This window comes from Manis pentadactyla, chromosome 10, assembly GCF_030020395.1.
Source record: "Manis pentadactyla isolate mManPen7 chromosome 10, mManPen7.hap1, whole genome shotgun sequence".
Taxonomy (NCBI): domain Eukaryota; kingdom Metazoa; phylum Chordata; class Mammalia; order Pholidota; family Manidae; genus Manis; species Manis pentadactyla.
Window position 1 is genome coordinate 484053 of NC_080028.1, and position 26555 is coordinate 510607.

General features: G+C 51.8%; 2 protein-coding genes across 21 annotated transcripts in view; one reads left to right on the forward strand and one right to left on the reverse strand.

Annotated features, from left to right (window-relative positions):
* PPP6R2 (protein phosphatase 6 regulatory subunit 2) overlaps positions 1-15413 on the reverse strand; it is a 93280-nt gene extending 77867 nt beyond the window's left edge. For 2 of the 3 annotated variants that reach the window (XM_057508388.1, XM_036906705.2), the window contains exon 1: positions 3673-3888. The gene's annotated coding sequence lies outside the window, so the exon portion shown is untranslated. Of the gene's footprint in view, positions 1-3672; positions 3889-14952; positions 15028-15202 lie in introns of those variants that run through there. The other variant, XM_057508386.1, reaches the window with a different exon arrangement.
* A 294-nt stretch (positions 15414-15707) lies between these two features.
* DENND6B (DENN domain containing 6B) lies at positions 15708-25956 on the forward strand. Of its 18 annotated transcripts, none has more exons than XM_036906717.2 (21): positions 15990-16141; positions 16277-19619; positions 20232-20270; positions 20345-20387; positions 20938-21050; positions 21552-21594; positions 22242-22347; positions 22465-22544; positions 22622-22684; positions 22987-23042; positions 23582-23704; positions 23784-23879; positions 23965-24059; positions 24201-24266; positions 24404-24468; positions 24573-24662; positions 24729-24782; positions 25129-25238; positions 25320-25422; positions 25507-25584; positions 25666-25956. In XM_036906717.2, the coding sequence occupies exons 2-21, from the start codon at positions 19414-19416 to the stop codon at positions 25786-25788; spliced, it is 1752 nt and encodes a 583-aa protein (XP_036762612.2). In that variant the 5' UTR covers positions 15990-16141; positions 16277-19413; the 3' UTR covers positions 25789-25956. The 18 variants fall into 18 exon arrangements, 13 of the variants coding, with proteins under 13 accessions (XP_036762614.1, XP_036762615.1, XP_057364379.1 ...); XM_036906718.2 differs by having other exon boundaries at positions 25510-25584; XM_036906724.2 differs by having other exon boundaries at positions 16277-16720; positions 21514-21594.
* The last annotated feature ends 599 nt before the right edge of the window (positions 25957-26555 follow it).

Below are 26555 nucleotides of genomic sequence, written 5' to 3' on the forward strand. Positions count from 1 at the left end.
GTAAAATAAATAAGTAACCGGGATGTAATGTATAGCATAAGGAATATAGTCAAAATATTGTAACAACTTGGTATGGTGATAGCTGGTACCTAGAATTATCATGTATATAAATGTTGAATCACTGTGTTGTACACCTGAAACTAATGTAATGTAATACTGTGTGTCAACTACCCTTCAATAAAAAATAATTATCTAAAAAAAAAAAAAAAAAAAGAGTAACTATATCGTTAAGTTGTTTTAAGAATTGATTTTTTAGTTAGATGTCAAAAAGTAGAATTCATCACTGTTTTTCATTCTCTGGTGTATAGTAAATTCTGTACAAGTCATGTACCTACTTCATGTCAAAATGTCTGTTACATCTCATAAAGATAACCAGGATAATAAAAGGTAAAGCACTTTTGTTTTAAAAAACAAGAATTACATAAAACTCTTGGAAAAAAACATAGGCAAAAATCTTTTGGACATAAACATGAGCAACTTCTTCATGAACATATCTCCCTGGACAAGGGAAACAAAAGCAAAAATGAGCAAGTGGGACTATATCAAGCTGAAAAGCTTCTGTACAGCAAAGGACATCATCAATAGAACAAAAGGCATCCTACAGTATGGGAGAATATATTCAGAAAGGACATATCCGATAAAGGGTTGACATCCAAAATATATAAAGAGCTCATGCACCTCAACAAACAAAAAGCAAATAAGCCAATTAAAAAATGGTCAGAGGATCTGAACAGACAGTTCTCCAAAGAAGAAATTCAGGTGGCCAACAGGCAAATGAAAAGATGCTCCTCATCGCTAATTACCAGAGAAATGCAAATTGAAACCACAATGAGATACCACCTCACACCAGTAAGGATCACCACCATCCAAAAGACAAACAACAACAAATGATGGCAAGGATGTGGAGAAAGGGGAACCTACACTGCTGGTGGGAATGTAAATTAGTTCAACCATTGTGGAAAGCAGTATGGAGGTTCCTCAAAAAACTCAAAATAGAAATACCATTTGACCCAGAAATTCCACTCCTAGGAATTTACCCTAAGAATGCAGCAGCCCAGTTTGAAAAAGACAGATGCACCCCTAGGTTTATTGCAGCACTATTTACAATAGCCAAGATATGGAAGCAACCTAAGTGTTCATCAGTAGATGAATGGATAAAGAAGATGTGGTACATATACACAATGGAATATTACTCAGCCATAAGAAGAAAACAAATCCTACCATTTGCAACAACATGGATGGAGCTAGAGGGTATGATGCTCAGTGAAATAAGCCAGGTGGAAAAAGACAAGTATCAAATGATTTCACTCATCTGTGGAGTATAAGAACAAAGAAAAAAAAACTGAAGGAACAAAACAGCAGCAGACTCACAGAACCCAAGAATGGACTAACAGTTACCAAACGGAAAGGGACTGGGGAGGATGGGAGGGAAGGGAGGGATAAGGGGTAAAAAAGGGGCATTACTATTAGCAGACGTAATATAGGGGGGGCACGGGGAAGGCAGTATAGCACAGAGAAGACAAGTAGTGACTCTACAGCATCTTACTACGCTGATGGACAGTGACTGCAATGGGGTACGTTGGGGGGGGACTTGACGAGGGGAGTGTAGTAAACATAATGTTGCTCATGTAATTGTAGATTAATGATATCAAAATAAAAATTAATTAATTAATTAATTTAAAAAACAAGGATTAAATGAGATGGTATAGGTCACGCACTTCAGGAAGGGCCTGCGCCTGCTCTCCCAAGTTAAGCCTCTTTGGAGCAGCACACGCAGAAGCGCCCTGGTTAATCAACAAGCATTACCATTCAAAGATGCAAACAGTGTTTCAAAAGTTAGCCTTTTCCTCAACCAAAAGAGTAGGGAGGAGACGCTTTAGCCTGCCTGGGGTATAAATCCTGGCTGTATCACCAATTTGCTGTATACTTCAGTTTCTTCATCGCTAAATCTGGAAGCAGTTGCTACACCCTAGGGATCTCATAAGGACTAAGTGAAATGACTGGCATAAAGCCTCTAACTCAGTAGCACAGAGTACATGATCAAGATGTCCTGCTCTGAGTTAACAGCCAGGCCCAGGCTTTAAACCCGATTTCCACACTGAGGGCGTTTGGGCGTATGCCTGCCACTGGACCCCTCCTTTGGGCTTCAGACTCTTCTGCAAGATGCCTTCTACTGACCCTGGGACTTGTCAGACTTCACCACTTCAGCCAGGAGAAAGCCTTACTTTCCTTCAACTTACAACAACTCTGGAGCACCTGTCACCACCCCACCCAACCTCCCCACCTCAGGAAACAGTGCGACAGTCCACCCGTGTGCTCCACCCAGAAGCCCGGAGAGCCCAGTTCTCCTCCCCTCACAGCCTCTCACAGCCTCTCACAGCCTCTCCCTTTCCAGCAGCAAGTCCCAACCCCTGCCTCCAAAGTATCCCCTAAGTCTCAACCACAATACATGCACCCCAACACCTCACCTCTCCCTCCTTACAATGCCCCAAGTTCAGGAGGAAGGCAGTCAACCTCCAGCCCTGCCTTCTCCTCACTTGGACTCAGCCTAGGGATGAGAGACCACCACTAGAAAGACCCGCAGGCCCAAGCTCCAACATGCCTCCTGCCTGCACCGCTCACCCTGGCCACACATCAATCTGTCTCATATAGGTTTCTGGAGCAGGTCCACTTCAGGGCCTTTGCACATGCTGTCCCCTCAGTCTGTTAGGCTCGGTCCTCCCACTCATAGCTAGCTGTTTCTCAGCTTCCAGAGCTTAGCTGGCACAGGGCTCACAGAAGCCGAAAGGGAAAAGAAACCAGAAAGGAAGGGACATGGAGAAGAGGGGGGCAGCTGTGTCAGTGATGCCCAGGCACTGAGAGAGAGGCCAAGGGCATGGCAGGGAGAGGCCATGGGATGGGGGCAGGTGATGGCCGGGGGGAAAGAGTAACAAGCTGGAGAAGGCTAGAGGAACGGATACAGGCGGGGATAGTGACAAAATGGGGCGGGGGAGGGGGTTGCAGAGAAGGCAAAGACCATGGCAGTGAGGGCCTGGGTGAGCTGGTGGGACAGCAAACTGGGGGCCAAAGTAACAACTGGGTGGACTATACAGGTCGTAAGGCTGCAAGGATACAAAGCAGCCGGGAGGCTGCGTGGAAGATGTCACATGGCTGGGGGCAGGTGAAAGGACACTCAAGGGGGCCAGGGCTCCCATGGGCGGGTAAGAGAGGGAACAGTGAGGAGGGTCATGGGGAGCGCCGACCGGCTGGTGGGGGCACTAATGGGGGGCCGGACGGGGTGGACACCAGCAGGGTAGGCTGGCCTTGCGGAGGAAGGGCAGCACAGCGGCAGGGGTGTTAACGGGGAGGGGTCACTGACATGCGACACTGACTGGCGAGGTCACTGACAGGGAGACGCTGTCGTGGGGGTGGGCACTGACAGTGGACAGTGGTGGGGCGGGCACTATGGGGGGGTACTAACAGAGGAACACTGGCGGGGTGGGCTCTGTCGGGGGAACACTAACGGGGGAACACCGACAGGGGTGGTTGTTGACGGGGGGACACTGACGGGGGTGGACACTGACAGGGAGCGTCCCTGATAGGGTGGGCACTGAGGGTGGACACCACGGGGGCACCGGCAGGCGCAGGCACGGCCCGGTCGGCTCCGAGGGGCCGCCGCGGCGCCGCACTCACCTGCCCCCCGGGCCGGGCGTTGCGGCGGCTCCTCGGAGGCCCGCGTGGAGGCCAGGACGCTGGCGGAGGCGAAGCCCGGACGGCCTGGGGCGGGCCGCACGCACATGGGGCCCGGCCGGGCGCGGCGCCCACGGACACGGCGCCCACGGAAACTGCGCGGGGCCGGCGCGGACCGCGGGCGGCGCTCGAGTCGCTCCAAAATGGCGGCGGCGGGGGGCGCGCACGCACGTGAAGGGCGGGGCTCGCGGGGGCGCGTCTGCTGTCGTAAGGGCGCGGCCTCGGGGGCGGGGCAGGGGGCGCGGCGGGGCGGGGCCGCGTGCTCCTAGGGACGCGCCAACGCAAGCGCGTTAGGTGCAGCTTCCGCTCGCGCGTCTCGGTGTGCATCCGGCTTTCGGTTCCAGCGGGACCGACTCGTTCCGGGACTGCGCGTTTACGGTGACAAATGCCCAACGCGGCGGCAGCAGTGCACCCCCGAGGCCCAGGCAGGGGTCCCCCGCCAGCGGCGCCGCGCCGCCCGCAGGCTCTCGCAGTCTTTGCGTTAAAATGTGTGACCATTTAACGCTAGTTGGAATTCCTTCGATCAAACTAACCTTTAAAATAAGAGTCATTGTTTCAGGAGTCGATGTGAACCGTGGGAACACGTTGGAAGAAGAACTCGAAAGCTGGGAATATCGAACAGGTGGGCCTATGACCCGCCACAGCCTCCGAACCCCGCTCCCGCCCACCGCGTTCCGCCAGCCCGGCGCCCGGCTCCTGGGCCAGCAGCCCCCCAGGTCCCCCTAGCTGGACGCCAGAATGTCTCTGGTGAGGCATCTCCCACTAGAACACCTTCCCCAGTATCCTTCGGGGCAGATCACTGGCGTGGTCTATAGGGTAAACTTCCAGGAAATGGGGGTAGAAACGCATCAGGCTTAAAACCGACTTGAAAAATGCTCTACAGCTCCGCAAGCTAAAGGCCCCTTCCCACTGAAGCGCGGTGCCTCGGGGCAGAGTGGGGTCGAACTTAGGCCCAACTGCGATGCCCTTCCTGTGCTCAGGCCAAAGGGCCTAGGTCAGCTGGGGCCCTTCTCCTCCCACACCCCACCCTGGCTTCATCAGCAAATCCCTCCACTTCTAAATACAGACAGCTCTCGACCACCCATGCCCTGGTCATAGACAGGTTTCTCGCCCTTGACTCAGGACTGCAGCTTCCACCAGGCTTGCTGGAGGCCAGCTTGCTAATCAGCAGAGACCCCGTAAGGATCCAGAGAGAATGAGCAGGCCACATCCCTGCCCCCGGCTCCAGACTCAAGAGTCCTTGCTATTACCACAACATTCTGCATGACCTGATTTCATTTTCCCACTTCGGCCCTCTGTTTATTTGGCGCCAGTCAGGATAGCCTCCTGCCACAGCCCATTTGCTCATGCTGTCCCTGAATCCTGTTATGCTCTTCCTCTAGTTATTGGCATGCTTACTGACTTGCCTTAAAGAACTTACTCCATTGTCCCCTTCTCAGTAAGGGCTTCCTGGCCTCCCTATTTCAAATCTCAAGACTACCTACATTCATGCTACATACACATGTACACATACACTTCATAGCCTGCCTGGTTTTTACTCCTATCAGTAGTCATAGTCCCATAAGGGGACAGAAACCACACAATGACGTCAGCACAGAAGGTTTGATATAAAAATTACTGACAACACACTAATTATAAAGGAGTAAAGAGAACTCTATTTTCAAAAAAGGACAATACTTGGAAGGGGTATCCTCCCCAAAGTGGGAGTTAATTCTGTATTAGGGAGTTGTGTGGCTGCTGCCCAATGGGCAACCACGTTCCCTGGGTTGTCCTGGGATAGAGCTGATCTGTAGTTGCTGATGGGTGGGAATACACCCCTCCAAGCCTGGAAAACCTGCACTGGGAGTGCTGCCCAAACTCTCAGAAGCCGCTCACGGCACTGGCGCCCTGCATGCCTCCCACCTTATCTTTGGCAGCTGCGCAGGAGGAGCAGGAGGAAGAGCATACAGCAACCCAGAAGTCCCCTCCTCCGGCACTGGCTCTCTAGTGCCCTCTACTGGCAGAGCTCAACATGGGCCAGCTACAGGAGGCGTGCTCACAGGGTCCAGCTCTGGCATGGGGGAGCAGGCCGAGAGGAATGCACTTGGAGCTGAGGCAATAATAAATAGAAAACAGGCAGAATCTGACCCTCTGGGTAGTCAGCTCTGTCTGCATCCTTTCAAACACTTAAACTCCCATACAACAAGACAACAGTATGTTTTCACCTGGCAAGACACATCCCTCCTGACCTGACCATATGTAAAGAAATTCTCACTCTTTCCCCAAAATGATCATATGAAGTCTCAATAGTCATTGTATCTGCCACTGGCTACTTTGTTACTCCTCAAATCCTGTCACTATCCCACTGAATATTCTTTTATGCTCTCATATTAAAACTAAATAGTAAAGTTAACCTCTGACAACTTGTATATTTTTTAAAATAGAAAAGAGAGAAGAAAATGGTTATTATGTACAAATAAATACATACTGTAACATGCAGAGAGAAAATATGCAAAGCTTCTACAATCCTTGTTTCTGTAATTAGCCCAAGAGAAGGTTGATACCTATGGCTCTTCAACAGATTTCTCTTCCAAACTGCCTTATAGTGTTGTACACAGTACAGCTAGAATAAAGCCAAGCTGAACTCAGTATTTCTGTCATAGATGGACCAAATAAAGTAAACTTTGCCACTAAAAATACCAAATGCAAAATTATTCACCAATAAACTTGAAAAAGTAAAACTGACAAAATGAGTGCTAACTCTGGAGCCCCCTCAGAGGAGGGGGAGCTGAGGCCCCATCCTGTTGTTCAAGAGCTACTGCAGTGCAGCAAGACACAAGCCAGGGCAGTAGAAGACCACTGCCCCACAAACCAAGTAGGACAAACATGCAGAGGTCCACACCTCTGTATACCATAACCAAATCCCTGCATGTCAAAGAAAGAAAACCATAAAGCAGCAAGAGAAAAATGACCCATTGCATAAATGGAACAATGATGCAATGAAGAGCTGACTTCTCATAAGAGGCCATATACAGTAAAATGGCATATTCAAAAATGCTGAAGGAAAAATAAAACCTGTCAATAAAAAATTCTATACTCAGCAATATCCTTCAAAAATTAAGGTGGAAAAAAAATGAAAGTAAAGACATTCCCAGATAAACAAAACAGAAAATTCATGGCTAAGAGATCTGCCTTACCAGAAATAGTAAAGGAAGTTCTTCAATGCTGAAAGGAAATGATATAAAATATTCACTCAAATCAAAAGGAATGAGTGAAGAACCAAATTCAGCACCATGTAAAAAGGACTGTCTACCAAGATCAGTGGGGTTTATCCCTGGAATGCAAAGCTGGTTTAGCAACCAAAACTCAATCAATATAAATACATTATATTAAGAAAATAGAAGATGAAAACCACAGGATTATGCCAACAGCTGCAAAAAAGGCATTTGACTAAAATACCTATTCATGTGAAATATTCTTAACCAACTAGGAATGGATGGTAAATTCCTCAAATTCCTCAGCTCATAAAAGGTATTTAGAAAAAAATCTATAGCTAACATCAAACTTAATGGCGAAAGATGTAATGCTTTTCCACTAAGATGAGAAATGGGGCAAGGATGTCTGCCTTTACCATTCAATTCCACATTGTAGGGTTCCACACGTAAGGGGCTTATATAAGTTGCCACTCCATCCCAACAAGTAAAACCTGAATAGACTGAAAAATCAGCAATTCTTCTTGGATCCATAAGAGAAAGGAGGTACACAGGTCAAACCACTGCTCCCCAGACTGGAGAGACGAGAATGCAAGTCATCACTGCTCACCAGCAGAAGCCACTGAGGAAGCCCGTGCTGGGGGAACCTGAATTATAACTGATGAATTTTGGGGTGTGCTGAGGGGACAACTCCGATAGTTATAAACCCTGGGGGACCCAGTCATAGGGGGCCCCACAGTCTGGTGAGATTCACCTCCAGGAGCATGACCAGCTTCCCAGAGTAAATATCAGAGAGCAATCCTCTTGTGCTTCCTGCAGGGGAATTACTCTGAGATGTGCCAGAGCTCTGTTCTTCAGAAGGCCTGCCCTCCAGAGAAGCTAGCTGACCAGAGCCTGACCTGCTGGGGTTCGGGGTGACAGGGGAAATACCCAGCTCCAGCTCCCTCTGGCCATCTGTCCAACTAGGGGGGGAAGAAAACTGAGAAGTCTTGTGAAGTTCCCAGCCCAGAGGCACAGGCTCACTACAAGACTGACCCAACACAGGACTATAGGACACTTCCCCTCCTCACCTCCCCACCACATGACTAGCCTGTTTATAGCCCTTTTACCCAGCACGTCATGTCAAGATTTCAAGAAAAACTGACAAGGCAAATCACACAATTAAAAGGCAAAAACCCCATTTCAAGAGACAGAGCCAGCCTCAGAACCAGACATGGCAGGGGTGTTGGAATTATCAGACTGGGAATTTGAAACAAGGGCTCTAATGGATGGAGTGGATAGTATGGAAGAACAGGTGGGCTACTAAAGCAGAGAGGTGGAAATGCTAAGAAAGAACCAGAAATAAAAGCTCGAGATAGAAAACACCATAACAGAAAGTCTCTGATGGGCTTACTAATAGACTGGACACAGCTGAAGAAAGACTCTCTGAGCTGAAGGATGTATCAACAGAATCCTCAAATACAGAAAGCAGAGAGAACAAAACTGCAAAAAACAGAATATCCAAGGACAAAAGATGTACTATGCACGTAATGAGAATACCAGAAGGAAAGAGAAGAAGAAAGAGAAGAAATATTTGAAATTATTCTACATTGTACTAAAGGTTGTAGCCAGTTCAGTAAGGAAAAAAAAAAAAAAAGGCATACAGATTAGACAGGAAAAAGCAAAACTGTCTTTATTCACAGATGACATGATTTTCTATTTAGGAAATCCTAATGTACCAAAAAAATCTACTAGAAATAATAAACTAGTTTAACGAGGTCATAACAAACAAATTATATTTCTGTGTACTGTTAACAAACAACCTGAAAGTGGAATTAAGAAAAATATTCCATTCACAATTGCATCAAAATTAATAAAATACTTAGGAATAAATATAACAAAAGTGCGTATGTGTGGGTAAAATTGTAACATTTCCAGACTATCTCGCCTGGCTTTAGTGCATTTGCATATCCTCAGGGGTGGAGAGAAGTTCATCTCCATGTCAATAGGTAATTACCTGGGCAACTGAGGGTATGTCTGAACCTGAGAGTTTAAAGGGAGGGGCGGGCTAGCTTGCTTGCTTCTTCGGGAGCAGGGGAGAGACAGCCCTGGACTGGAGTTTGTAAGCAATAAATGGGTTTTAAACTTTATTTCTCCCTTTGAATGATTTCAGTTTTTAGAGGTATTTTGCCCCGAGATTTCCTTTCCCTAGACTTACGATATGGTAAAGAGTTCTTCCAGCAGGCTAGTGACTTATCCTTAACCAATCCTGCTTACAAGGTTAACCCTTAGCTAGTGTCTGGAAACCTGGATTTCAGGAGGGTTTCACCAATCACTGAAATGATCAGAGTGGGTCATTATGCCTACATTGTTTAAATAAACAACATAACTTATGCTGAACACCTGCTTGCTTTCTGGGTGCCTGGAATTTGGGCAGGCACTAGGTACCAGAACCTGCCTATTTGACCAGCCCTGTGGTGGGTTAAACAGTGCCAGCCCCCTACCCCCAACCAGAAAAAAAAAAAAGATATATTATCTACCCAAAACCTGTGAATGTGACCTTTGGAAGAAGTGCCTTTGCAGATGTAATTAAGGATCTTGAGATAGATCTTTCTGGATGAGGGTGGGTCCTAAATCTGATGTCCCTCTAAGAATAGTAAGGAAGCCACAGAGGAGGTGATGGAGACAGAGACAGAGAGATTCAACCACAAGACAAGGAGTGCCAAGGATCACCAGCAGTGACCAGAAGTTAGCAGAGAGGGCTGGAACAGACACTTCCTCAGCCTCAGAGGGAACCTACCCTAAGGACACCTGATTTGGACTTCTGGCCTCCTGAACTGTGAGAGAATAAACTGTTGTTTTAAGCCACCTAGTTTGTATCAATTTGTTGCAGCAGCCTTAGGAAAGAAATACAAGCTCTCATAAAACTGGATGCTAAGTCACTAATGTACTTTCCTGGCTGGCAACAATTCATACCCTTTTCACAATTTCTGGGACAATTAATCCCTGAGAGAGGACTCTAGAAGCTGATGCTTGGTCTTCCCCAAACTTTGCCCCAGAGGCTTTTCCCTTTGCTGGTTTTACATTGTATCTTTTTTCTGTAATAAACTATGGTCATGAGAATGACCATATGCTGAGTCTTAGGAGCCCTCCTAGCAAATCATCAAAGCTGAGGGTGGTCTTGCAATCCCCATGCAATAAAAACTATGAAACATTGTTGAGAAAAATTAGGGAAGATCTAAATAAATGGAGACATGCTACGTCCTGGTCAGAAGACTCAATATTGTTAAGATGGCAATTCTCCAGAAACTGAACAAAAGATCCAATTCAGTACCCAGGACAATTTTAGCACTTGGTCTTGTTTCACTTTATTTGACAGAACTTCACAAGCTAATTCTACAATTTATAGAGAAATACGAAGGATCAAGATAGTCAAAACAGAATAAAGTTGGAAGACTTACACTACCTGATTTCAAGACATACTATAAAACTACAATGATCAAGATGGTATAGAATTTACATAGGACAGGCATATAGAGCAGGAATAGAATAGTCAAAAAACGAACCCTCACAAATACAATCAATTGATTTTTTATAAAGGTGTTAAATCAATAGGGAAGCAATGTCTTTTCAACAAATGATACTGGAAAAATTGCTTATCCATATGTAGAACTAAAAAAATAAGTGAAATCCTCTTTCAAACCATATGCAAAAATTAATTCAAAATGGATCACAGACCTAAATGTGAAAGCTGAGATACTTCTAAAAGAAACACAGAAATGATTTGCATTAGGACTTTGGGTTAGGAAAAGATTTCTTAGATATGACACCAAAAGCATAATACATGAAGGAAAAAATTGACTAGAAGTCATCAAAAAACTTTTGGTTTTCAAAAGGTGCCATTAAGATAAATACAAGACTGGAAAAATAATTTCAAGTCATATATCTCATAAGGGACTTGATTCCAGAATACATATTTTTGAAAGCTCTTACAACTCTGTGATAAGACACAATTTAAAAATAAACAAAATATTTAAGTAAACATTTCACCAAAGAATACATATGATTTATGAGCACCTGAAAAGATGCTCAACATCAATAATCATCAGGGAAATGCTAAATTAACCTACATGAGATACCACTACACACCCCTGGGATGGCTGTAATGAAAAAGACTGACTAAACAAAGTGCTGGTGACAATGTGGAGAAACTAGAACCCTCATACATTTCTGGAAAACAGTTTGCCAGTTTCTTAAAAAGTTAAAGATAAGCTTATCATACAAGCCCAACACTTTCACTCCTAAGTATTTACCCAAGAGAAATTAAAACGTGTCTACACAAAGACTTGTATGCAAATGTATAGAGCACCATTATTCCTAATAGGCAAAAACTGGAAACAATCCAAATGGCTACAATTTGGGGAATGCATAAAGAAAACGCCATATGTCCAGACAATGGTGAGACAGGGACCATGGGCTTAGACAGAGTAGGGTGAGGGCCTCAGGAAAAAGCAAGGCAAGATATTTACAGTCAAAGTAATGTAACAATGTAAAGTCCCTATCGAAACTCTGTTCAGCATTATGCAAAATCAAGGTCACACTAATTCTCTAGGGTAAAGATACTAGACTAGGAATATAGACATCTTCAGTGAGATCAGTTAAAGGTCAAAAGGCCAGGAGCAACTTGGCCTGGAATGTTTGAGTGTTCCGCAAGGGTATCTCAGCATAACCCGTGACTTCACTGCAAACAGCCCTATCAAACAGACAACCCAGCCCACCCTGAGGGCAGGGCAGGTGGTACAAGTCCACACCCTAAGCCCTCAATTCCCAAAAATCCTCAACTGCCTATAAATTCCCTAGACAACGCACCACCCCAGGCTCTCTTGTCCCCTCCTGGCGTGAGCCAGGAGCTCTGTCCTCTCACTTTATTTCTAAATAAAAGCCTCTCCCTGGCTCTCCTACCTTGACTGTTTCCTAAGGTCATTCTTTGACTCTGCAAACAAGAACCCCAGCATCAATGGGACATTATTCATAAAAAGGAACACAGTACTGATATATGCAAGAACATGGAAAACCTCAAAAATATTATACGAAGTACAAGAAAATATTACATATTTTATATATGAGTTTTCTGTGGCTACTCTAACAAATTGCCTCAAACTCCATGACTTAAAACAACACACATTTATTATCTCACAGTTCTGGAGGTCAGAAATCTGAAAGGAGTCTGTGTTCCTTCTGGAGGTCTCGGGACAGACACTGTTCCCTTGCTATTCCACCTTCTGGAGGCCATCCACATTCCTTGGCTCATGGGCCCTGCCTTCATCTTCAAAGCCAGTCACGTGGCATCTTTTCAATTTCCGATTCCATCATCACATTACCTTCTTGGACTCTGCTCTTACTGCCTCCCTCTTAAAGAGAGTCTTACATTGAACCCATTTGTATAATCGGGAATAACCTCTGGATCTCAAGATCTGTAATTTAATCAGAAATGTAAAGGCCCTTTCTCCTCAAGTAAGGTAATATATTCACAAGTTCCAAGAATTAGGCTGTGAACATCTTTGGGGGTCATTATTCAGCCTCCTACATTGTACATTCCATTTATATAGAAATTTTGAGAAAAAGCAAAACAGACAGAATGCAGTTCAATAGATGCCTGGACTTCAGGTGTGAGCAGGAATGGATTGTAAAAGGCACAAAGGGCTTCTCTCTCACTTACCAACTTTACATTTCCCTGTATGGCCCTGGAAGATGACTGGTTAGCCAGAGACGGGTAAGATTCCTCAAGGGAAGAACAACCTAAGACAGGCACAGTCGCAGGGGGGCCATCAGGTGAGAAATTGGGGATCAACAGAGGTGAAGCTTAGAACCTCACCCCCCTGTTTTGAGAGAAATCTTCTGCATCCGTGGATGTTTTGTTGCCCTTGTCTGCTTGGATTAATACTTAGTCTATAGGCACACACCTGATCATCTACATTTGCCCTCTGACAGCACTAAATTATGTTTTCTACCTTTATCTTGCATCTACCTACCACTTCAGCATTTTATTAAAAATAATAATAATAAGGGAGAAATGTGGGATTCACATATAAATCAAGTATAAAAATCAAATGAATAATCATACCTGACTTGATTGTTTATAGTTCATGATGTGTGATCAAAACCGAAAGTTTCTGTAATATGACTGCCCTTGCACTGTTCACCGTGTAAGAACTTACTCACTATGTAAGAACTTGTTCACCATGTAAGACCTTGTTTGTTATGCTTCAGAAGATTGGACACTGTTGAGAATTAGGCTTGGGGTTGATTAATGATTGTGCATTGAGTCCCCTATACAGAATTTTATTGTTGTTAACAATCATTTGATCAATAAAAATGAGAGATGCCCTCTCAAGAAAAAAAAAAAAAAAGGCACAAAGGAACTTTTGAGGGTTGTTATATTTCACTGATTTTAAGATGCACATTTTTTCATAATCTAACGCTTGAAATCAGAATACATTTTACAGTTGATGGTATGCAAATAAGCACATAAAAAATGCTCAACACCATTATTAGAGAAATTCAAATTAAAACCACAAATTAGATATCACTACTGTGAAAATTGATAAAGGGAAGGCCCCCCCACGCCCTGACATGCCACGGGGAGGCCTGAAGGGGGAGCTCGACGCCCACCCCTCCCGGTCAACTGCAGACGCCAGAGGAAGGACTTACACGCTTTATAACTCATACTATTTGGGCTCCTTTCCTACCCAGTAGAGGAAGAAAGGCGCTTCTGCCTGCTGCAGCAACAGACCAGCCAGTGAGAGGCTGTCATGGCTCCAATGAGCAGTCATGACACCTGCAACTCCCAATTTCCTCCAATGGGCTTTCTGCTTAGAACAGCCCAACAGGTCCCCCTTTATAAAGGAGCCACCTCTGCTCTGCACCTCGACTTGCTTGTGGCTTTGCCATAGCTTGTCCTCAGTTGCAATTTTCTGCTGTTTCTGAACAAACCAATTTTGCTGGTAAAATAACTGACAGTTTTATTTTTAAAGTTAACACTACCCATGCACTGGGGACTGGCTAAAATTAAGACAATAGGCGACATCGAATATTGGCAAGGATGTGAAGCAAACAGAAAGACGTTGGTGGCAATAAGAAAAAGGTTGCTTTGGGGAATGTCCGGCAGTTTCTAAAAAGCTTAATACATATCTTTACAACTATTGCTATGACTCAGCAATTCAGTTCCTAGGTGTTCATCCATGAGAAATGAAAATGCATCTCCACAAGGGGTTTTGTACAGGGATCTTTAAAGCTTTACTTACTTTAACCAAAAACTGGGAAGAGCCAAAATGTCCATCAATAGAAGGAATAAATAAACTGTTGTGTATTCACAAAGTAGGATACACACAGCGATACAAAGGGATGTAATTTTTAGACACACCCCAAAATGGATGAAACTCGAAAACGTGGTGTGTGAAAGATGCCAGACACAAGAGACTACCAATTGTATTATTCCGTTTTATGCAGTTTATTTCTAGAACAGGGTAATTTGTGGTGCAAAGAATCAGAATAATGGGGTATGGGCATGAAGAATCATGAGGGAACTTTCTGGAGTGATGTCGATGGTGCCGATCTTGCTAGTACTTTGGGCTAAAATGTGTCCATGTAAGACTCATTCACTTCACTACACATACACTTTACCTCCCAAGAAAGAAAAAAGAACTGACAAGTACTAATCAATGACACACATACTGTAAGGGCTGATAGCACGGATATCTGCAACTGTCTTTGAAATTAATCATAAAAGACAAATGGATGCATAGAGGAAAGGATATAGATACATGGAATAAAGTAGATATAACAAAATGTTAATTATCAATATAGATTTTAGGTAGTAGATAAATGGTCATTGTAGAGTTCATCTTTTCTGGTTTAAACATTTCATATTAGAATGTTTGAAAACATTTTATTGCTCTCACTGCGTAATTGGTAGCAGTTTGTCTTCGTGAATTATAAAATAATGGCCTCTTCAACAACATATGGTAATTATAAAGGATAATTCGTGGCTCACCAACTATCCATGTCCCTCATTTCCCAGGCTTCTTTGCAGTTAGTTTCCCACCGCCGACTAGTTTTGGCCCATGGCCTGTACGCAGAAATGATGTATACATTATCTGAGGCCAAGGCAATTAGCGGTTAGCAGGCCTCATTAACGTCGTCTCCACCGCCGGGGGCTCAGGCGGCCACGTGGTCCAGAGGCACAGCTAGTGATGACCCACCAGACTCTCCCAGCAGGCCACGCATGAGTGAAAAACACTCACGGGAGCCCAGCCTAGCCTGAGTCAGGAGTTTTCATTCCAAAAAAATACACATGTCGCGTTCCCAAACTGGCCGCTCCACGCTCGACTATGTGACCCCGGTGGGGACTCTGCAGCCACATTTCGGGAGCCAGGGGCTGCCCGCAGCGAACGCCGGAGCGGAGGGGACTTGCCCCTCAGTCGCCACCCGCCCCCTTTCCCCCTTCCCCCGCCTCTTCCTTCCTGGCGTCCGTCTGGTTTCGACCAACAGGCCCGGGGCGGTGAGAAGCGGCCCGAGGGGCCCACAGACCTCCGGAGAGCGCAGGCCTGAGGCCAATGAGACCGGCGCTGCCGGGGTCGGACCACGTGCAGCGACGGGTAAAGCGGGAGTGGGGCGAGCCGCCCGGGGCGCCCCCTGCCTCGCGCCGCTTACCGCCCGCGGCTACCTCCGACCCCCGACTAGCCGCGGCCCGCGTTGCCCTCCACCCGAGGGCTCTCCCAGCCCTCTCCCAGCCCGCCCCGCGCCACCTCGCCCCTGGCCGGCCACTCCCCCGGAAGTCCGCCTCCTGCCTCTGGGCCGCTCAAGCTCGCGCGGGCCCTTCTCTCTGATCTGCACGGCGCTCCTCCGGCCGCCAGGGGCGGGCGAGATCGCAGCAGGGCCGCTCTGGTCCACGCCGGTCGCTCGACTGCTCCACAGCGCGGTCTGACGTGCGCCGAGGCCACCGCCTCCCGGCTGTTCCCCCGGCAACGCCTCTCGGGGCCGTTCCCCGGGCAACGCGCTGCCGGCCGCTGCGAGCAGCCATGGATGCGCTGTCCCGCGCCGGGTCCAGCAGCGCTCGCGACCACCTCAGCGCGCCGTCCTCCCAGGCGCGGGCTCCGGCGGCGCCCTGGGCGCGCTTCTCGGCCTGGTTGGAGTGCGTGTGCGTGGTCACCTTCGACTTGGAGCTGGGCCAGGCGCTGGAGGTGAGCGGGGCGCGGGGGCGGCGGGGCCGGGCAGCTGCGGAGGCCCGGGCGGGCCCTCCTCTGGAGCTGCGGGCCGAGGGGGACCCCGAGCCCTCCGGCACATCCCCAGGTGGCCTCTTCCTCCTCCTCCTGCAGTTGTCACCTCTTGAAAGGCGCCGCTCCCCTGGCAAAAGAAGGAAAGTCGAATTTCCAAGACGTCCTGTGGGAATGGAGGAGGGTGGTATTCTTGATCTCCCCCAGTGCGATCTCGGATACCCCCTCCTAACTGCCCTACAAAGTCAAACCCTGTGGCTCTCCCGCTTAAAATCCTTCAACACCTCCTTGTTCACTTAGAATCAGATCCATACTTCTTGCGTGTCACACTCAAGCCACAGCAGTCATCTTTCTTTCTGTTCACCTGCTGCACCCAGCTCACCAGGCCTGCGGTGTTCCCGCTGCCTGCAAGGCTCCTCCCCACCCCCACCGGCAGCTTCTTTCCTCCGGGTGTAGCTGAAAATGTGGTGGACGCAGGGAGGGAGGCCTTCCAAAGGCCTGTCAGGAGGGTCTTCTCTATGCCCTGAGGGCCACAGCACAGACCAGGTGAGCCGGCCAGTGCAGGGGAGGCTGGCAGGTAGACTTCCCACACTGTCAGAAAGAACTCCGTGAGCCTGGCAGGTAGCATACTTGTGAACTTGTCAAGCTCTGAAAGGCCATGAAGCTTGCATCTTTGGGGACTCTTGGCTCCTGGCACTGTGTCCAGCTTTCTGGAGAGCCCATGCCACCACACCCATCCTCACCAGGCATGCATTATTGTGACAGCCTCACCTGATGGAGTGAACTGAGCTCAGAGAGGTGCTTTACCCTACATCACAGAGCCCACATTCTTACTATTGCCCAACTTGTTCCCCGTAAGATCACAAGAGAAGAGATTCTTCTGTTTCCTTAAGGCATTCTCATGTGTAATTTCCTAAAACAAAACAGGTCAGAAGGCTAATTCTAAGCAAGTATTGTGAAAGGCTCTGTGTGCTTGGGCTTCTGAGCCTTTACTGAGGCTGCACAGCTCAGGGACAGAGTGTTGAGACCCAGGACCCCTCCAAATCATTGTGTTTGTGCAGGAATTGGGCTCTGAATCTATTGGGCACTGTGGCCACATGGCCCTCATCAGGTTTGTGTCTTACATTTCCTTCTGTCCCTGGAAATCATGGGGAAGATCAAGGGTCATCTCCTCTGAGCTCACAGGCTTTCAGGGGTACATTCCATAAGCTCACGTATTCACTAGGTCAGCCTGGCTGAATGCTGCAAAGGCCCTGGCCTCTGCTACCTTCCTGGAGCTCACAGCCCACAGAGACTCCATGGACAGATGCAGCTCAGAGGAAGGGTTGAGGCATGGCCAAATCTCAGAAGGTGAGAAGGAGGCAGCTGGACAGGGAAGTAGGGCTGTTTCAGGTAGCCCCTCTTTCAAAAATGCCAGAAAAAACAAAGGCAAGAAGCTGCCCATTCATTCATTCAATAAACCAGGTTCTGGGCAGCTGCTACTAGGCAGGCCCTGTGGTGCCAGTGCTGGACTTGGGGGCATAGAGTTAAACCAGAAGATAGGCCCTGCCCTCCTGGAGTTTCCATTCTGTGCCAGAGACATTATGTGAGTGGTTCAGGACTGCAGAGGATATGTGGGGACATCCCATTTGGGCAGGGAGGGCTCAGACCTGAGAGGGGGCAGACAAGGCCATGGGGAAAGGAGGTGTGCAGATCAGCTAAGGAAAGCGCCCGGCTCCACCGTCTCAGCTTGGGAGCTCCCCCCTCAGTATCTCACCTGCCAAGCCTGTGGATTGAATTTCAGCTGGAGGACTCCAAGAGCGTTTTCCCTGCCATGGTGTTCACACCCTCCCAGGCACAGCTCCCCGCTGCACAGTCTCAGGACCCTTCACAATCTTAAAAGTTATTGAGAACTCCAAAGTGCTTTTTGTGGGGGTCATATCTATCAATGTTCATTATACTATTAAAACTGAGGACATTTAAAAGTATGTATTAATCCACTCTAAAAAACAGCAAATGTTCTGTGTTGACATAAATGTTAACGTTTTCATGAAAACAACCATATTTTCAAAATTTAGTGAGCAGAGTGGCATCATTTGACACTTTTACAAACCTTTTGGATGTCTGGCTGGGGAGGAGGTAGCTGGAGCCTCACATCGCTCCTGCGGGCATTCCTCTCAGTGGCCTCTGGAGCCAGCACTGCACAGGAAAGGGAAGACGGTGGGGAGACCATGGCTCCAACCTCATGGGGCCTGGGGCCCCTGGGTGCACTTGAAGTGTTGTGCTGATGTGCCTTTTCGAGGCAAAGCTGGCGTGTCCCTTCCTCAGGGAGGACTGGGCAGCACCGGGCTGGCTGGGGCTCAGATGGGAAGACGCAGCCCCCGTGGCTGGTGGCAGCACAGCTCCTTCCCTGTCTCCCCCCTTGCTGAGGTGTGGCCCAGCGTGGTCCACTTCATCTTTGGTCCCTGCTCCCAAGAACAGGTGTGCCAGCTGTGGACATGGGTTACTCCGTCAAGTGTCCTACTGGGTCCCTGGGCCTGAATGTGGAGCTGGAGCCTGAGGTGACCTGCTCAGAACAGGTGCAGACACCTGGCCTCCGCACAGAGGGCTCATGGTGGCCCTGCCCTCTCCTCAGCCCTCCCACCCACAGACACGTGAGGGTGTGGCCTGAGTAGTCCTGCAGCCCCCGCCCTTTTAGAGCTGTCCCAGGGTGCCTCTGTGGGTCCAGTTCCAGACAAATACCCTTCAGCTCCCTTCCTTCTTAGCACTTCCTTCTTATTACTTCCTTAACGGACACCCCCTCGCATGTCACCCACCTGTCCTACTTCACAGACATGTGTTTGCACACTTCACAAATGCTGTGTTTGGTAGGGGTTTGCTCATGCTGGGGTGCAGTCCCTGTGGTTCAGGACACCTGGTGTACCACAGACAGGACAGCAGGACCCCAGCAGCAGCCCTGAGCAAACAGGACAAGAAGTTGCATCACCCAACAGCACAAACCGGGTGCAGCGACACACTGTCTGGGTTCCAGGGCACACCCCAGAAGAAGCCTCATTTCCGCTGAAGCCCAATTCCTCAGTGCAGGAGTTGGGGGGACGGAGCAAGGGGGGACCCATGTGTGCAGGCCCTTGGCTCCTGGCCTCCAAAGGCTCCAGCACAGCCACTCCCGGGAGAGCACAGGCCGGGGCAAAGTGAAGCCCTGAGCACCAGCTCCCAGGGGCACCTCGGGAGCTCTGGGAGCTCCCTGCCTTTATGGTGTCATGCAAGAAAATCCACTCTGGCCAGGCACCTGCACCTCGGCCTGTGGCCTCCAGAGCAGGGCCTGCCTCCTGCACCAGTCAGGGCCTGGGGTGCCAAGCCTGTGCTTTCACTGGCTCTCCACTCCCAGAGGATATAGGGCTCATCCAGCTGGTCACCCTCACTGGATACCACCAACTCAGAGCCCTCTTCGGGGCTCATGCTGCAGGTGAGGCCCAGGCCAGAAGCTCCGGGATCCCTGACCAGCAGGGACTGGGTGAAGACGCTCACGGTGCCATCAAGAGGCAGGAACACCACTGTTGGGTGACATCTGGGTGAAGACCAGGAGAGATGAAGCTGGCTAGGCCCAGGGGAGCAGGGTCCTGGACAAGGCAGAGTGGGCCCTGGGGTAGCTGAGACCCTCTGGCTGGAGGTGGGCAGCAGGCAGACCTTGTTGCCACTTGAGACCAGAGAGGAGGCCTCCAGCAGGCTCCAAAAACTGCCCCTGAAACTGTGGGGACAGCCCCCCGGGCTGATGGCAGCAGGGAGGCCCAACCACAGACTGGGCATGGGGTGTGGGGAAGGGGCTGGGGATCTGCCCAGGTACGTGGCCAAGGGGAAGGAAGGTGGAGTGGCCTCATGCTGAGAGGGGCCTGGGGAGGCAGGGGAGTCCAGGGAAGAGGAGAAGGGGTCAGTGGGGAGCCACAGGTGGGAGAAGGCAGGAGGACTGAGCCAGTGAAGATGAGCTGAGAAGAGACGGGAAAGTGAGAGGGGAACACACACGTAGTCCAGCGTCCTAACCTGACCAGCCAACTCACTCAGTGCTCTGTGTCCCCTGTAGCTGGTGTACCCAAGTGACTTCCGGCTCACAGACAAAGAGGTGGGTCACAGCCCCCTTGGGAGCAGACGTCACCCAGGAGGGGGCCGGCCCTCACTAGGTTTCATATGTTTCAGAAAAGCAGCATCTGCTACCTGTCCTTTCCTGACTCCCATTCAGGTAGGTGACCCCAACTCGCCTCGCTCTGGACACTGGCTCTGGGACTGGGGGTAAGAAAAAGAAGGCAGGAAGTGAAGCTGTCGAGAGCCCTTGAGGCCTCAGCCAGGGCATCACAGAGCCGGTACATTGTGTGGAGACAACCCAAGCTCCACGTTGCGGCAGTGGCTGCTAGGCTCCCCTGGTTCATGTGGGAAGAGGTGGCCGGGCAGAGGACCCAGCAGGGCCAAGTCTCCTTCACCCCACCACAGTGGCCACCTGGAGCTGGGTGATGCAGCCCGTGCCCCTCCCCAGGGCTCAGTGTCAGGGTCCCACACTGAGGAAGCTGTTCCCGGGGCTGGGCTTGCTCACCGAGTGGATGCTGTGGGCTGGGGCTGCTCTGGTGCTGAGTTTTTTCTAAAACTCCAGCGCAGGAATCAGGACACAGGGAGCTGCATGGGGAGATGCAGACACAGAGGGCTGGGCTTTCTCTCGGGGGTATTTATAGCCTGTCAGAGGGCAGCCCCCAGGGTCCTTGCCTGACCATGTGTGGTGGGGCTCCCTTCCTTCCCAGGCTGCCTTGGGGACACTCAGTTCAGCTTCCGCATCCGTCAGTGTGGAAGGCAGAGGGGCCCCTGGCACGCCAGTGACAGATGCTATGACAGGGGGGCCCCCGCATCGCTGCAGGTGAGCATGGGCTGCCTCTCTAGCCTGCCACTCCCCTCTTCCCGCGGGCCAGGTTAAGGATAGTATGGACAGCCCCTTTAAGGCACTGGGTCCTGTGTGGCAGGAGAGGCTCTGGCTGGCCGCAGCCATCAGGTTCTCCAACTTTTGCAAGCCCAGCCTGATCAGTAGTGAGCCAGCTCTTCTGGGGACTCAGCCGGGTCCCTGGAGCTTTTCTTGGGCACCCAACAAGCAACAGGTGCGGCTTGGTGTGCAGAGACAGGTATCTGCCTTCAGGTGCTCCTGGGTCCCCAAGCCACTCACCACTGCATCTGCAGAAATGTTCCCTGTAGAGGTGTCACCCCCTCAGCTGAGGACCCCCAGGCCTGACCCCTGTGGTTGGAGATGGTGTGGAAGCCTTGGCAGTGGGTCTGGGTGGGCAGAGAGCAGGGTGTGGGTGTGGCCTGGCTGACGCTGCCCCTTCCAGAGGGAGCTGGCACACTACTTTGGCTACGTGTACTTCAGGCAGGTGAAGGACGGCTCCGTGAAGAGGGGCTACTTCCAGAAGGTGAGCCACCTGGCTGCCCCTGGGGTGGTGCGGCTGAGAGGCAGGGGCTGGTGGCCAGAGAGGGTCTGAGGGGCCTGGGGCCTGAGCCTCCAGGAGTGCCTGCCTCTCCTGCGGCCCTGGCCACTTAGAGCTGCCGCAGGCAGAGAGGGAAGAGGAGCTGCTGCCTCCAGCTCTCCTGCTGGCTCCTCTGGGGAACAGACCCCACTGCCCCCTCCTTGCCCAGCACCGTGCCCTCAGCCCTCTGTCTCGGGGCCCCAGACATCCCTGCTCCTTGCTGCTGGCTGGAGGGGAAGCCTCGTCACACTCTGAAGATTAGGACAACTTTAGTACTGAACTCAGATGCCTAAGCAAAAGCTGCTTGACCCCTGAGAAGATCGTCCCGGAAATCTTGGTTTCATGTACTTCCCTCTGAAGGCCCAGGGCCAGCTCCACGCTGACGTCATCCAGGATTCCCTCGCTGCATCCAGGACAGGGTTCAGATCTTCTGTCTGATAACCTGGGGTCCAAGTTGGGCTATTCCTAGGGACAGCTATCCATTGGACTTGGTGGGACACACTGCCCTGGGTGGAGTCTGGGTCCAGGCTCAGGGTTCCTGCAGGCTCGTGGGTGCCTGGGGTGATGTCTCACCAGCCCCATGGGCCCTGCAGTCTCTGGTGCTGGTGTCCCGCCTGCCCTTTGTACGGCTGTTCCAGACGCTACTGAGCCTGATCGCCCCCGAGTACTTTGACAAGCTGGCTCCCTGCCTGGAAGCAGGTGAGTGGCCATCAGACATTGTCAGAGTGGTCTCAGCATCCCCACTGAGCACTTGGGGCTTCAGCAGGCTGCTTCTGCTTGGGGCAGGGTCCTGACAGTGGCCACCTGTGTCCACAGTATGCAGTGAGATTGACCAGTGGCCAGCCCCTATGCCTGGGCAGACCCTGAGCCTGCCTGTGATGGGAGTCATCCTCCAGGTGAGGGCCAGCTGACTGGATGGGAAGGCCCCAAGGGTGTGGAGGGGCCCACTTCCAGCCTGCACCTGCTCCCCCAGGTATGCATCCCATCCAGGGAGGACAAGCCTGAATGCAGCCCTCTGAAGCAGTGCAGCCACGAGGTGGGGACCCTGCTCCCGGGCCAGGGACACCAAATCTCTCCAGCCCTCCCACCTACCCAGACTTCCTTGCCCCACTTCCTGGGGGCCTGTAGGGCAGCCAGACCCCAGGCAAAGCCAAGTGCCTGGGCCTGCTTTTCTGTGCGGGGCTGGTTGCCACCCTCTTATGCTGTGGGGTCGGGGGTGGGAGGTGTGTGGGACAAGGGCTGGAGCCCCCAAGGCTCTCCCAGGGTGGGAGGTATTACTTGGGGTTTGTGGGATGCCAGCCTTACCCTCAGGCTGACCCCACCCATGCCTCTTCTCAGCACCTGCTGCCAGCCCCAGTGATCCTCACTAGTGTCCACGAGCTGGACCTGTTCAGGTGAGCCCAATAGGCTGCTGCCCGCTGCCCAAGTAGACTGTGAGCAAGTCCCCAAGGCTCAAGCCCATGCAGGGTGAGGGCCACTAGGGGGACTAGCCGCCAGGAATTAACCCTTGGCCAGATCTGTGAGGGAGAATCACACAGAAGAGGAACCCACTGCCCCCATGTCTGGACATAGTGAGCAGAAGGGTTCTGGAAGGCAGATGCAGGGCTGGGAGTGGCTGTATTAGGGACATGCGTGCTGCCCAAGGCTGCCCCTCTCTGGGCAAGTCTGTGAGAGAGCCAGGCTTCGGAAGCTGTTCTGCCCATGCTGGGCCAAGCAAGGGCCAGGGCTGCCGGCTCAGGCGTGGAGTGCACAGGGCCAGGCCGGTGCACCTGGACTGTCAGCATGGGGTGGCCTAGATATGCCCTCAGCGTTTTCAGATGTCCTCACCGGCAGGGCAGTACCTGGCATTCACTGGGAGCTGCCTGGGGTGGAGACAGGGCTGGGCAGCCTCTGCCCCTGCCAGGCCTCCCTGCCCAGCCCTGCCTGGCACCAGGTGCTTCCAGCCTGTGCTGACGCACGTGCAGATGCTGTGGGAGCTCATGCTCCTTGGAGAGCCCCTGGTGGTCCTGGCGCCCTCGCCAGCCGCCTCCTCGGAGATGGTGCTGGCCTTGACTAGGTAGGCTGGGCAGCCGTGCAGGGGTGGTGGGGGCACTTGAGCAGCCCTTTTTGTTCACTGCCCCGCTGCACCCCCACAGCTGCCTGCAGCCCCTCAGGTTCTGCTGTGACTACCGCCCCTACTTCACCATCCATGACAGCGAGTTCAAGGAATTCTCAACGCGCACACAGGCCCCGTAAGTGCCTGTGCCCTCTCCACCCTCCTGGGCTGGCTCCTGGGTCTGCTTCTCTGCCTCTTCTCTCTCTCTCCTCTCTCTCCAGACCAAACGTGGTCCTGGGAGTCACGAACCCTTTCTTTATCAAAACACTCCAGCATTGGCCCCACATCCTCCGTGTCGGGGAGCCCAAGATGTCAGGTGAAGCTGGCCTGGCTGTTGCCCAGGGGTCCTAGGGAGTTGGGGGTCTCAGAGGCCCACCCAGCAAGGGACCTTGAGGAGTCTGATTCCGGGGCAGTGGAGCCGTTTCGCTGAAGCCCAGCCATCGGGTGTGTTTCGTAGGGGACCTTCCTAAGCAGGTTAAGCTGAAAAAGCCTTCGAGGCTGAAGACTCTCGACACCAAACCAGGTGAGCCCCTCAGGCGGAGCCCCTCTTCTCCCGGGACCCAGGCAGTGGGCTTCCAGTCCTCTGCTTCACCCAGGTGGGCTGGGGCATGTGGGAGGAAGCCCCCGTGGTACGGGACGGCAGCTGTGTCCTCCCACTAGGCCTCTACACCGCCTACACGGCTCACCTCCATCGGGACAAGGCGCTGCTCAAGCGGCTGCTCAAGGTAGGGGCTGGGAGGCTTGAGACGGCAGGGAACGTGTGCTTGGTGGCCAAAGGGGGCGTGTGGCCTGCAGCCTTGGGGCTCAGACACCCCGCCTCTTCCCACAGGGCCTGCAGAAGAAGCGGCCCTGGGATGCGCAGGCTGCCCTGCTGAGGCGGCGCCTCTTGGAGCTCACACAGAGCTTCCTCCTCCCCCTGGTAAGGCCTGGGCAAGGGGTGGGGGCCACAGGGTCGTGGCCCCAGACTCACTGCCCTCCCCACCAGGAGCAGTACATGGCCAGCCTCATGCCCCTTCAGAAGAGCATCACACCCTGGAAGGTGGGGGTCTGGGTGGTGGTTGGGGAGGGGAGGGGAGGGTGGGTTCTCAACCAGATTCTAGAGGAGGGGGGGCATCTAGGAGTGGGCATGGGGAAGAGGTGGTGGGAGTGCAGGAGCTCCCAGGGCTGGGTGTCTCCATGAGACACAGAAATGGGGTCACATGGGGTGTGGGAGGCCTCCCCTCTAAGAAGTGCCATCTTGGCATCTGTCCTAGGCAGCGTGTGGGGGCTGCGGGTCCTCACTGGGCCAAGGAATGTGGGAAGTGTCCTGGGGGAGGGTCCTGCCCCAGCTGAGGCGGCCTGTAAGTGTGCCCCTGGGCACCTGGGCTCACCCGCCCCTATCTCAGGCTCCTCCCCAGATCCGCCCCTTTTGCCGGGATGATTTCCTGCACAGCCTGGAGCACAGAGGGTCCCAGCTCACCTGCACCCTCAAGGGCGACTGGCTGGGCCTCTACAGGTGGGTGGACAGCAAGCTGCCCGTGCTTTCCCCTTGACGCACACAGTCAACTCCACAGCTGCTGCCCCTTGCTGCCCACAGGCGGTTTCTCCATTCCCCCCATTTTGACGGCTGGTACCGGCAGCAGCACAGAGAGATGGCCCATAAGCTGGAGGCCTTGCACCTTGAGGCCATCTGTGAGGCGGTAAGGGGGGCTGGGCTGGAGCAGGGGCAGAGGCCCAGGGCTTAGGGAGGGCCTGGGTAATGGGTGGCCCCATCTTGTCCCCAGCAGAACATTGAGACCTGGATGAAGGACAAATCTGAGGTGGAGGTCGTGGACCTGGTCCTGAAACTTCAGGAGAAGCTGGTGAGATGCCTCCCAACTCTTCCCAGCCTCAGCCAACCAGACGTGGAGGTCACCTGCCCCTGCCCCTTGCTGCCCCTGCAGGTGCGGGCACAGGGTCACCAGCTCCCCGTGAAGGAGGCAACACTGCAGCGGGCACGGCTGTACATCAAGATGGTCATCAGCTCCCTGCCCAAGGACCTGCAGGCCATCCTGGGCCCTCCTTAAGTCTGGGCCATGGGGCTTGGTACAGGGGCGTAGTTGCCCCTGGGGGCTGGGTAAGGCTGAGCTTCCTTGACCTCAGTGAGGGTTAGCTCCACCCAAGCTCCCTGTCGCTCCCGTTTCTGGCCCTGCCTGGTACTACAATTGTTGCAGCAGTAAAGGTCGCGTTTGGAACCACAGTGTGGCCCCTGACTGTTGGTGGGTCATGCACTGACCAGAGCCTCCACAAACCACCCCCCACCCCCCCGTAGGGCTGCAGGTTGGGGCTCCCGGACAGCTGTGAGCCCTCACTCATCGGGGCACCCAGCTGCCTGAGCCCTGCAGGCCCTGATGTGTCCTTTAGCCCCACCAAACTGCCTAGCCCAAGATGGAGGGAGGCAGCTGACAGGCAGGCCACTCTTCATGTAGCCCAACCACCTGTCTTGCCTAGGGCTGGGAGTACCTCACTGTGGTCACTGGCTTGAGAGGGGCAGAGGCCGCTTTGCTGGGGGAGGAGCTTTCTCCTGTGGTTTGCTGGGAGGCCAGCAGGGTGTTGGGAGGCCCAGCAGGCTGCCAGGAGGCTCCAGGGTTGTCCTGGGTCCCCCTTAAGAGTACCCCACCAGGTACCATCTCTTTTCACTCTGCTGCACGCTGTTTACAGCTGATGGGCACTGGCGTCGGCTCATGTCCATCCACCCACATGACACAGGCACACTAGCCTCATCAGCCCACAAGCCAGAGCCCTGCACAGCCACCGCAGTCTTGGGGCACTGAGCTCCTTGGCAAGCAGTAAA